We start from the raw sequence: 13,105 nt of genomic DNA, 5'->3' as shown, positions 1-13,105 counted from the left end.
TCACTTTGCCTTATCGAATGAACATGACAAGAATTAAGAATCTTACTCGGTAAGAACGATGATAAGAATCGAGTCTCATCAAGTGAGAGTAACGACTCTTACCTAATAAATTGTTGCATACTACGTCATGAACTAAAATCTTACTTAGTAAGTTAAGTTAAAGTGTTGACTCTCACTAAGACCAATACCAAGTATACGTTACGTAAATGACCCCTTATTATTCTACTTCTTAGTTGTAAATATGCAACCTAGTTTTAATTATTTAATTTATTAAAAGTGGAAACATGAATTGAGTTTCTATGAAAATAAAAGTTATGGTGAGAAGAGATAAAGGATCTCCATCTTTGGATCAATCCTAATTGAAAATCAACACCAGATGCGTCGGATCAATACCCGTGATAAATGCAATTCAGATTAAAAGTGATAAAGGATTCAATCACCTTTCTCTTATCATTCCATGATCCAACTACATAAAAGAAGAAAAACAAAGAGGATAAACAAACAGCATATAATAGTCTCACAGCTGCCTTTATTTATTTATTTATTTATTCATTTCCCATCAAATAAAATCTCTTTTTTTTAAACTAAAACAGTAAGAGTAAATAGTAACCCACATAAAAAAGAAAAAGAAAAAGCAACACTTGCAGCAGCAGCAACACCACACACCTTGATTTCTAACATTCCCTTCTTTTCCATCAGACTCACTCACATACATATACCTTAAAAAGCTACACTACTAGTAGTAATGTATTGTTCAACCACCCTTACCCTTTCCCTTGCTCATTCATCTCCCAAACCCAAAACACACCAGGATTCATTTCCTGCCTTTTTTCTCACTTTCATCCAATCTGGAAAACTCGGCACCTGCATCAACAAACAAACACCCTGCCCTATATTAGAATTAACAAACAAACTCTGTGTATATTATATAAATACTTGCAACCATTTTCTCCTTGTTTCTAGACCTAACCCACTTAGGTTGTGGCACCCGGGTCAAGGTTGTGGCCATTCGTGATGGCTCAGGGGGTTAGTCAGTGCGCATAAGCATAGTTGCCCAAAACAATGTTTCTAGACCCTCTTCAGTGCTACCAAATTTTCATCTAAAATTCCCCTTCCATTAACATCCCCAATTACTGCTTCTTACCCTATGAATTCATTGCAAACAAACTGTATAAACACCCCCATCCGTTCTCATTGTCCTCCATCACTTTTCAAGTTTAGACCAAAAACAGAGTTACCAACTCTTATTTTGTCAAAATTCATCAAGGATAATGCCTTTCATTTCTTAAATCTAACTTGGGAAGAAAATGACGTCAAATGCTCTACTCCTATTATCAATTCCTTCCAACCAAACCATTGATTCATACCACTAGGAACACAACTTGACAACTTGTGACAATATAAATGAAGTAAAGCCTATCGTAGGATGCAATATGAAGTTATGGACTTCTACCTTTTTCTTTGCTCTCAAATAATTGTATTTACTTACTATTTCAGAAAATCAAAAATATATAAGTTCCTTTCTAGTAAACATGTTAAAAGAGGGAGAGAGAGAGAGAGAGAGACCTATTCAGCAGCAGGTGCCTGCAATAATCCAATACCATCCATGCTCCATTAAAAGCTTTAAACATCAGCCACATGGCATATGTGATGGCTGAACTGGTCGTACCAGGCCACTGGACATCCACCTTAGTAGATTGTTCAAAACCTACCACAAGATTGTATAAGGAAGCAAGTGTTGATGAAAACCCTTACCATCTACGCATAATCTAACACCAGAGAAGCAAATAACAGCTTTCATTCTTTTTAATCAGAATAGAATAATAAAAAGGGGAGGACATCTTACCATCTATGCTTCATAATCATCTCACACAAAGAAACGACTTTCCCACAGTGATTGTCCTTGATATTGCTGAGGCAGTGCAACAAACTGTTCATTACCTTTTTTAAGTTGCTGTAGTGGTTCTTGGTAAAGACTCGAATGCTCAGGAATCTGATAATCAAGCCATCCATTCTGCTTTCCGATGTCAACCTGCACTGTGGAAACTTGTTTACCAGGGAATGGAAAGCATTCCATCCCCAACGAGGCCTTGTTTGTGTTCAAAAGCTTGTTTGGTTGTGGCAAGCAATTAAAAGAATTACCAAATCCATCACCATATGCCGAATAAGGTAACTGGTAGCCATCTAGCCAGCTATAATCATCCATAGGTGGATTTTCATGCCTTAATGACTCATCTGTATATTTAGGAGCAGAAGTGTTGAAGCCAGGCGGGGGACCAAAGTGCCTGATAGGTCGGCTCACTGGACTCTTATTCCAGCCTCCTGGCTTAATGGATTTTGTCTTTGAAGGAATGCTGTCAAAACTAGGTGCTGAAGTCATAACGGAATCAAACTTGGATGGTATCACAGTTGCAGGATCCTGAAACGAATGTTCAAGGCAAGAACCAAAACCAACGGACTGCGGTGGAGCAACTGAAAGAGACGTAGACTGCAACATTCCTGAACTTCTTTCCTTCTCGGATCTTGTGGGAAATCCTGTCCCCAACAAGTTGAGGCTGGAAAGGCCATTTTCAATGAATTCTTCCCCTCCTGCCATCCATGTTGACGTGTTTGTTTGTGCAAGTTGCAAATATTGCATATTTCCATTGACAGAAGATGCAGGTTGCTCCAAAGGAAAACCACCATGTGATATTGGGACAGAAACACCATTGCTTCTAGAAGCAACCTTAGAGGAATTAGCACCATTGCCAATGACCTCAGAGGACATCAGTTTGGAAGGAAACCCATCCATATGCTTCTCAGTCACAGACGGCTTGAAGACAATAACCTCATCTTCCTCTTCTCCTTCTCCATGTGGCTGCAAGGGACTCCGCAGATGATTTTCTTGCCCCATACTGTTTGTAGCTGAAATTTCCTTTGAGCTACCGAGTAAAACATTATCGGCATTGTGCTGCTCAACACCAAAGAAAAATCTCTTCGATTTTGAATCAAAGCAGATTCCTTGCTGTCCAACCCGGACTCCAATTGTAAGAGCCTTTCCAGCTGCTACTATCCGTTGAACTCGTGCTTTCTTTTCTTTATTTCCGCCATCACCTCCAAAATGTGTCCTCGAAAAATCGAGAATGAGATGAGCAGGGACAAGAGGAAGAAATCCCCTCAATTCAATGTCCTCAGGCAATGCAAGACGATTGGCTGTTTCACTTTCATCGTACCTACTCATGTTGTAAAAACAGATTTCATCTTCACTCTCATTAACCATCTCAGACCCACTTGACAATATCTTGTTAAGGAAAGAAACAAAATGGTTCCAAAACAGGGATCTAGCTGTCGCCTGTTTCTCCTCCATTTCATTGGTAAAGGCAATATCCTGACAACAGGCCAACCATTCAACAAAAATCATGATGCCAGGCAGCAAAAAGCTTGCAGAAGGATCATTCAGTTGGAAGCACCTCTCCACTATGAGTGCCATGAAATCAAATATAGCAGCAAACGCATTCTGAAGCACAACAGAACGTTGAAGAATCTCTGCATATGACTGATTCTCCGCATCCTTATTCACATTGTAGACGGTGAATATCATGATTGCTATGAACCTAGTTATGAAGAGTTTACAGTCGCCAAAATCTGAACCAAAGCTGAACACCTCATCCCTTCCAGAAGATAGTAGCTGAAGAAAATCGTTACGTGCCAGAGAGAAGACTTCCCCAAAAGTCTCCAAGCTACAGATGGTAGTAATATGGAAGCAAGTTAGTTAAGCTTCACAAAAAATTATTACTGAAATCACTACACCCAGAAGCATACCTTGTGCGAGTAAAAAGAATGCCGTTTAGTCTTACAAATCGAATGCTGAAGGCTTTAAGAGCATCAGGCACGGTAGGTTCTCTTTCCTCAACAAGACTCGGTTCTGTTTTCCTATCTTTTAGAGACACCCGTGTTTCACCTTTGTTTCTTCCTTTCCCAGTCATCCGGGCAGGTGCCTTTTTGGTTGGAGCAGCTTTTGTATCCCCAAGCAGCTGACAGTAACTTTGACGATTCTGCCCAAAATGCGTAGAACTTCGGTTACTACTTTAAGTTATTTATATACAACAAAACACATCATATTCCCTTGTAACCATACTCTGATGTGGTACAAATTTGGCATCAAGCTATGGCATGTAACAAAAAAGCTCACATGCTTCTTATCTTTTCTAAACTAGCACATCCATTTAATTGGTAAGCAGATTTCTTCTTATCACTCTGTTTCCTCTCCAAAAACCGCAATAAGATGGACTAAATCTGTTTCTTCTTTAAAAAAAATTCCAAATGATCCCGTTTTTAACATGTCAAAGATGATTGATTTAGGTCATTCTCTCCAAATTAAAATAATTCAGGAATGATCCTCTCACTGATGTCCCATATGATTGTTTGAAGATTCCATTTGAGCATGGACAGTATGAGATGGCCATCAATTAGAAAACCATATCTGGAGACCTCAATTTTAAATTTTAATGCACCTACATTTTCCTTCAAATTAGAAATACAACATATTAACAACACACAAGAAAACACAAAACTGTCATGCGAGACTCCATATAGCACGACTTTTACTTTTATGTTTCAAATAAGGACCACTTTTTGGTATATAAGCACTTGCAATCTAGTCAATGAACAACATAAAAACAAAACCAGAAACATTTTCTGTTATATGAGCAGTAGGACAAGCTTAGGTCATCAGAAAAGAGACGAATAGCAGATTCTAAGTCTCAGGTGACTTTACCACCAAACAACAGAGAGTATGCACCTACCTGCATAAGAATGTCGATTTACTATAGTGTCATCGAGCTCAATTTTTGAAATGACTATATTTTCCTAAGCTGCAAGCCAAATGCAATAGCAACACTTAACTTGCTTAAATCAATCTAGTTACATGTTGTAAAGACTGTATAGACTAAAAAAACTCGACTTTAATTTAAGTACGATTGAGTTCAGACTAGTCATAATGGCCCAGGCTTATCATCTTGTCACCTCAGCGAACACATCCCAACCTTCAGACAACTCGCGACCATGTGAGATCGGCACCTTGATAACTATGATATCTTCACAGATTAAACACCTTGAAAACCAATCAAATTCAGAAATATAGGTAGCTCTAGTGCACTGAAGGAAACTTGAAGTCCAAATCACATCATATGGCGACAAGCCACCCCTTTTAATTTGAACTTGGATACATTAATATAGAGGATCGTTGACGAGATTATAACTAATACACATATGTTCAAGGCACTAATGAAAATGGCACGATTATTAATGGGGTTGAAAATGTTTAATGGAATGAAAAATGATCAGATACCTTCTCAAACGCAATGATCAAATTGTCTCTTGCGGTGGTAAAGGGGGTATCAACTACTAAACTTCGAAAATAACGATAAACAGCCAACAGTTCATCTCCAGAGTAGGAAGCCAGGATAGCAAGCTGAGAATGCAAAGATTAGTTAATATAAAGAACTAAATGAAAATATATGTAACTTGAAAGAACGGACTCCCAATGAAATGTAAATACAAGGTAGAAAAAATACGAATAACTACAAAGGGAAGGACAGACCTGATGATGAGGGTTGCCACTTGAAGGCCAAAGTGTAGCAGCTTGCTTATAATAGCTCGATGCTGCAGCAAAATCTCGTGTTTTTGAATCACCCTCTCCATACAGCCCTTTGTAGCGAGCAAGGTCCCCTAGGTATATAAAACAGCGATGGCATGATATCAAACCTTTCTTCATGTCAACAGATTTGTTTCCATCGCTAGACAAAGCAATATCATTTTGTGGATCATCCGACATATAACCCAGAGATAAGCCATACTTCGCCCTAATTTTTACCATCAAATCATGATAAAATCCTGTGGCTTCTGAAAGGAAGGTCTTAAATTGGGAACGGATTTTGGTGATTCGGTCAGGTCCAGGTCGTGCAGGACCTTTCCCATTCTGTGCTGCAGAAGCTTGAGCAGCACTATAGTGTGCACGCAACTCTTCAATGCGCTTGTAATGCAACTGCCACAGAGCATATTCGATGTCATGTTGTTCAGAGAAGGCATGGTCTTCAAGGAGAATTGACTCATAATTCTCCCGCATCTGCTGCCAAGCATTTGGATCCGATGGAATTTTCACTTGTGCTGCTTTTCTACGCTTACTTTCCAACTCAACATTCTAGAAGAAAAAAACACATTAGATACCAGTCAAGATTCAAATAGAAAATAAAGTTACTTCGTAAATATTATCCTCCTTGCTAGAAGATCAACAAACATCAAAGAAAATATTTCCTAGTGTTGATATACACGCCACTCTCTCATCAACATGTTACACACGATATATGTGCAACTTCCAAATGAAGTGGAAAGTTAAATGATAATTATACTTTAGTTACTGCATGCAGTGAAAAGGTATGCAGTGATTTTGTATGTTGAGTGCATGTGATGCTGTTCACACATACGTAAAGAAATCAGTATAAGAGTTACTGCTAGCATGGCTACTCAAAGTAAAACAGTCAAGACTATGAAAATAGACATGGAGTAACAATTATTCATGGTTAATGCAAATAAATCTTATCCTTGTAATGGTTTATATTACCAACATTCAAAAATTTGCGGCTTCGTATCATAAGATAATGTAGAGTGAATTACAGATTTGTTCCCTGGATTGAGTGACTTTTTAACAAAGTTAGGGCAAGGCACAGTTCTTTAACAAAACGCATACCACAGGGATTTTTCCTTGATTGTTATCATTCAGGGGCTCTAGGCGTTAAAAAAAATAAAGCACAGACAAAATGTGAAATTCAATCTGTAGGGTAGAAGTGCTCTGTTTTTGTTAATCAAATATATTATACAGGATGCCCGCCATATAATGTTTTTTATTCAGCACCAGTTCTATAGAGAGCTCATTTAGAACTACCCATTTTGCATATTCATCCAGTTTCTCATACACTACTTAAGTTTTACTGTTATACATACAGTACACGATAATAACTACACCAACAAGCATCCTTCTAACTCAAATAAAATTCTCATCAATACCTTGTTGTAAAGAAGTTGAGCACGCTCCCTCGACGAATTACCCAAAGTGTTATTCATTGGAACGGTCATTGTCCATCAAGCAAGTGTGAGAAAAGTTGGCTACAAAAGATCTGATTTGAATAGCACCATTCAACATTTACTCAGCAATCAACTGCATCGCACACAAAATCTTGATCAAATCAAATGCCAACTGCACTCAATAGACAAAGCTATGAAATTACCACTATATAATACACTTATCCAACAAAATAAATAAGTATCTCAGAATAGCACTATCCATTTATATAATAGACTTTTTTTTTTCAAGTATATAATATTTTTATACGGCAAATGCAACAAATAAACTCACACACCCTCCTCACCTATGGTGAGATTTGAACCCCTGACCTCCTAGAAGGCCAAGGGCTACGATACCGCTAGGCCAAAGGCCCTTTGGTGTATATAATAGACTTGCCCAACAAAATAAACAAGTATCTCAGAATAGCATCTGTCCATTTACAGCCATCAAACACCATGCTACCACTAGGATGATGATTAGGATCTACTGGCCACTTGTATTTTTAAGCCATTTAAGGACTTGCATAACCTGGCCTCTGGTTATAGATTTCAAGTAGATATTGTGTAGACTGAAAGATTCATCAGAATCTCAATAGAATGATGCCAAAACTATAAGATGTCGATCGGAACTGCAATGACCTGGCAACATAATTTTGTTTACTCGATGGTTATATTCTACATTTATGTATGTGGGTTGGAATTACTGCAATACAGATTTTGGGGATACATTTAGTTATTCTTTATTCTTGCCCAAGCATAGTTTAGTTTTTTATTAAGTCTATTGCTCCTTACATCTAACTATTTTCATTCTCTTGTATAGAGATACAATCACCAACATACTATTATAGAATAGGATGTATGTCTTGCAAACTTAGTTACCGAGTTGATGCTATTTCTCCAAACAGCATTTAATCATGCGACACAATCGCTCCTTTGATTTGAAGAATAGGGTATTTAGGAGCTGTCTAGCACATCCTACGTTGATTATAATTAGATACCTACAAACCCTAGTTATACACACTGTTACTCCCCAAATACTTTGTTAAGAGTGGTCCTATACCAACCTACTTGCTTCTCAGAAAATGTTTCAAATGATAGCAGTTTCCAAAGTGTGTATATCACATTTTTTACTTTGACAACTCCTTTGAAATTGAAAATGATGAGAAAGTGCTAATGTACCAGTTAATTATGACTACTAATAGCCAATTTCAATGACTTAAGCATGCAATAACGGTATATGATGCATAAGGAAGAACTGCAATAAAAGTGGCTTCTATGTATACTTTTCATAGAAGAAGAAACATCAACGAATTAAATGTAATCATTGATTTAGGCAAAGGTAGTGAACAACTGAATAACCTGAATCCTACAACAACTTTTTTAACACAAAATTGTACAATTTTCTTGTTTGTCTATGAAAAGATCTATTAGGAAAGAACTTTCTGATGCATATTGGTTGACAACAATCATGGGCCATAACCTTAACATGGACAGAGCTGTACTTATTAAGCAGACAATTGTACTTCTTAATGCATCTTTTGTTGGAAACTATCATGAAGAGATAACCAGCCAGATGATAGTTTAAATGGTGGTGTTCTGCATGAAAATCTTAATTTTTTATTCTGTAACCTGCTGTATCTCTGCTAACCATCTGGCATGAGCTAGACTGGCAATAACAAGACGTATGTTAGGTGCCCCCCTCCATGGTTTCTAAGAAACCTCTATTTAAATATATCATATTAAAAGTTCTCAATCTCTTTACTTGCTATCATCAACTTCTCAAAAATCCATCCCCAAAACTTTTATGATTTATCAATTGCAGCCATCAAGATGCGGACAAGCACCTACAAACATGCAGAACATTACATAACACCCTAGGCATGGCTGATCACCAAAAGTATGAAAGCAAACACCAAAAAGAATCACATATTCACGCTTCCAAATACGATGAGATCATCTCTGAACATGCATAGATAACGATACCCATTCCCAAAACTCATGAAATCCAAACAAATCCACACAGAAACACATAAAGATCCAAAAAGCAAAGAGAAAAACCATCCAGTACAAAACTTCCTCAATCATCACGTTAAAATGCAAAATACCCAGATGCACCCCTCCACCAAAATCGAACAAGAAAAAAAAAACCCTAATTGTACGAAAAACACAAATGAAAATGAAAACTACATACATGATTAATCGCTTTACTACCGATGATTACAAAGTTAACAACATACCTATACGGAATCAGATCTGGAGAAATCGCATAAATCTTGACCAAAGAAAATCGCTCGATGCAATCGTCAAACAGATCGCCTTATATCAGAGGTAAAAAGGCTTGATTGTGAAAGGCTTATAAATTTGCAAAGGTTGGAATTGATTCGATGGTTGTGTTTAAAATGTTAACGACGGCGGCGGAGGAGGTGGAGGAAATGGCAAATAGCAGGAGATATATCATATCGGTGGTGGTTGATGCGGTCGTTTCCTGGTTGGGTTCGGTCTAGTCGGCCGTGACTCCATTTTTATCTGTTTTTTTATTTATGTTCATTGATTTTATCTAAAAAAATTTAAAATTCAAAATAATTCAGTTTTTTTCTCCTAATAAAAGGAATTTTAGAAACGTTGAATTTAATATTTTTATTCCCCAAATCTATATCCACAACAAAATTCGTGATTTTTATTACTAAAAAATTAAATTAATATCAATATTTATTTTATAAATAATCAAAATTAATTGCAAAATTTACAAGAAAAGAAAACCTAATAGGTTTTAATAGTTAAATTCTAGAAAAGTACCTCACAATGCAGCAAAATGCATCTTAATTTTAATATTTATTATATTTTTTTGTCTTAGTCAATGTTATAATACGGTTTTGAGAAAATGATAATAGTTTTATTTTTTAATAAAATATAAATATGAAGATATATATCATAAAAATTTGAAAAAAAAAATATTGGTATTGGTATCAAACTAACTATTTAAAATTTCTCTTTTTTCTGTGTATTTCTTTAATTCATTTTTTTTATTTTTGGTTTAATAATATAAATTACTATAAAAATAATAATTGAGTATTTTGTTAGAACTCAATGATTATCTTAATTATATTTTAGATTTTTTATATTTAAAATGAGGTGTTTATCCTCTATTTGATTATATTTATGTGCAGTTAGTTACACGAATTCAAACATGAATCTTTAATAAGTTGTACTTACGCACAATTTACTTGTAATTTTGAATTCTAAGTAATATGCATCAATAAACAGTACTTTATGCATAAGACCATCACAACTAATAAAATGTCGATTGATGGTTAAATGGCCATTTACGTGGTTGTCATATGATCAATTAACGTATGCACGTTTAAAGGCGGGATATGATGCTTAGACGTCGTTTAAATGTGCTATGGAGTAGAATTGCGTGTTACAGGTGTCGCAATACAAAAAGAATGGAGAAAAACGAAATAGAAGTGGCCTTAAACTACATGTTTATGTGCACAGGTGGCACATACAATATCCACTAATTGTAAACGACCTTTTACGCAACTTGTGAAGTTTCATAAACACATATCTACGCAAATTAGTAGTTCGTCAATTCGTGCAAGCATAGGTGTTGCGAGATATAATACATATAAAACAAAATTGAGTGGAAACTTATACAAGTATACATGTGTTAACATTATCGCCCTTAACAAGTAATACGATGGTAAAATAACGGCAATCGTCCACAAGGATAAGTGTTTTAAGCTTGTGAAAATCAAAATAATCAAGTCAACTTCACCGGGTACAACTTTGAGACCCCTAAAAGAAGTTCCACTATATCGTCATAATAGAGCGGTACACATGCACCCCATTATGATGTGTCTCGATAGTGTGCAAGAAATGATGAACTAGCATGTACATAATTGAGGTGAGTTTTCATAAAACATTTATGTAAACTAGGATGCACCCGTATAAGTACTGGTTACAAGTAATTTATGATAATTGTAAGTGTGTCTATGCTTTCATGTTTTATATCTTTAAGCATACCATATGTATTAAACATTGTAACACATGAAAAAAAAACATTTTGCTATGTGTGTCGGATCATATACCAAAAATGTCAGTAGTGACATGGCATAGTGGCAAGACGAGCAAATGATGCAAGGGTCAGTACATGTGAGATCCAGCATTGGTTGGAGAAGGGAATAAATATTATCTTATAAGGAATTAGATATCTCCTCTAGTTTTTGCGGATAAAACGGACAATATCTGGTACGATTGGCCTTGGATGTTATAGATGGTATTTGGACCTGGAACCGGACTGGTGTCAGCTAGAATGTTGGGCTCCCAGGGGGTGGATTGTAGATCCCACATTGGTTGAGAAGGGGAATTAAATGTTGCTTTATAAGGAACTGGATACCTCCTGTACCAGACGTGTTTCAAAAACCATGAGTTCAGGTTTGTAGACAAAACGAAGAATATCGGGTACGGTTGGCATGAGAAATTACAGTACATATATTATAAGGGTACTCTGTATTATATTGGTACAAGTATGGTCAAGGTATGTACCTCCAGGTTACCTTTGAGCTAGAGAACCGCTTGGTTGACAAAACTTTGACCCTAGTATGATATTTCAAATGTTTATATTCATGTTGTATTTGTACAAGTTTAGTTTATGATATATATATATATATATATATATAATGTTTATGGATTTATGTTCTCAATTATATGTTAGAAGTTTCTAAATGTTACTATTTAATTTAAAAACCATGAAATGTTTTTTTGTTAACTATTTAACATGGAAACAGTAAAGTCACTAATCGTAAAAACATAATGGTGTTGTGTATCGGGAGGACGATCAAAGGCCAAGCATAAGACATAATGTGATGCATTAGCAGCTGTCATGAGACTTTGTTATATTTTGTTAAGTTGAACTATGTCAGTATTTCAAGTAACACGTGTAAGTCAAGTTGTTTAAGTTTGCATGAATGTTATAAGTCTTCCATTGTTTTATTTAAATGTTTACAAGTCGGTTCAGTTTAAATTATGAAATGTCATCACAACCCTAGGAAATAGGAGCATCTGACAATACCTACTGATTGCGCGACGACGTTGGACAATAATTCTCGATTCTACGAAATATTTCTTTTATGGAACAGACATATCAATATGCATGGATAATACCTTTCCTTCCACTTCAAGTTCCTATGTTGATAGGGTCGGGACTTCTTTCTTTCTTAATGGCAACAAAAAGTCTTTGTTGTATGTGGGTTTTTCAGAGCGTTTTGTTGTTAAGTATAGTCATGATTTTTCCATGAATCTGTCTATTCATCAAATAAACAGCTCTTCTGTTAATCTTGGATTATAAATAATGATTTTTCTTTATAATTCGGATACTTGATGATCGATCCATTATGTTCATATCAATAATTGCAATTGGAATTTTGATTCTTATTTATAATGATAATTATGTCTCGTGATCATGAATATTTGAGATTTTTTGCTTACATGAATTTTTTCGTTACTTCCATGTTAACTTGGACAAAAGATAAATGTGATGATCAAGTGATCTATGTGACGACCATGGGAGCAATGCACTATGCACTAAAGTGTGACATATACCTTTTTTTATGTTAGTCTTTCGATCAAAAGAGGAAGGATGGATGTTATAGGTTAAATGAAATCCACGTTAATAGAAAACCAAAGACGTGTCAGTTTTCTATATCTTTAGCCGAGAATTATGCATCTTTGGTTACAACTTTCAATCACGTTTTATACATACGCATATTGAAACCGTAACCTGCAAAGTATCATACAAGAGACGTGCCAATTATTGTTACTTAAAGCTATAACTAAGTGTGTTTAACACACAATAAAGAAAAATGTGGTGTTAAACAATAAATTTGGCATGGAATGTGAGACGTATATAAACCAAACCAAGCTAGACAAAACAAACTCAGTATATCCTACTCAAAAGTAGAATCTGAGTGAGATGCATGCAGACCTGCCAGTTTACCGAGGA

The 13,105-nt window shown here is 35.8% G+C and overlaps 1 protein-coding gene across 5 annotated transcripts; it reads right to left on the bottom strand.

The window, feature by feature from the left end:
* Window positions 1-538: 538 nt before the first annotated feature.
* On the bottom strand, window positions 539-9,593 carry LOC112512344 (protein SMG7-like). 5 transcript variants are annotated; one of them, XM_025118243.1, is made up of 9 exons: window positions 9,339-9,593; window positions 7,045-7,195; window positions 5,582-6,181; window positions 5,330-5,452; window positions 3,802-4,034; window positions 2,143-3,719; window positions 1,847-2,037; window positions 1,567-1,708; window positions 539-864 (listed from the first exon to the last, which is right to left on the bottom strand). In XM_025118243.1, exons 2-7 carry the CDS (start codon window positions 7,111-7,113, stop codon window positions 1,868-1,870), a joined length of 2,772 nt encoding a protein of 923 aa, XP_024974011.1. In that variant the 5' UTR covers window positions 7,114-7,195; window positions 9,339-9,593; the 3' UTR covers window positions 539-864; window positions 1,567-1,708; window positions 1,847-1,867. The 5 variants fall into 5 exon arrangements, with proteins under 5 accessions (XP_024974011.1, XP_024974010.1, XP_024974009.1 ...); XM_025118242.1 differs by having other exon boundaries at window positions 1,847-3,719; window positions 7,045-7,234; XM_025118241.1 differs by having other exon boundaries at window positions 1,847-3,719.
* Window positions 9,594-13,105: the final 3,512 nt, after the last annotated feature.

The sequence above is a fragment of the Cynara cardunculus genome (genome assembly GCF_001531365.2).
Source record: "Cynara cardunculus var. scolymus isolate 2C chromosome LG 5, CcrdV1, whole genome shotgun sequence".
NCBI classification, from domain to species: domain Eukaryota; kingdom Viridiplantae; phylum Streptophyta; class Magnoliopsida; order Asterales; family Asteraceae; genus Cynara; species Cynara cardunculus.
This window is presented reverse-complemented; position numbering and strand designations above follow the sequence as displayed.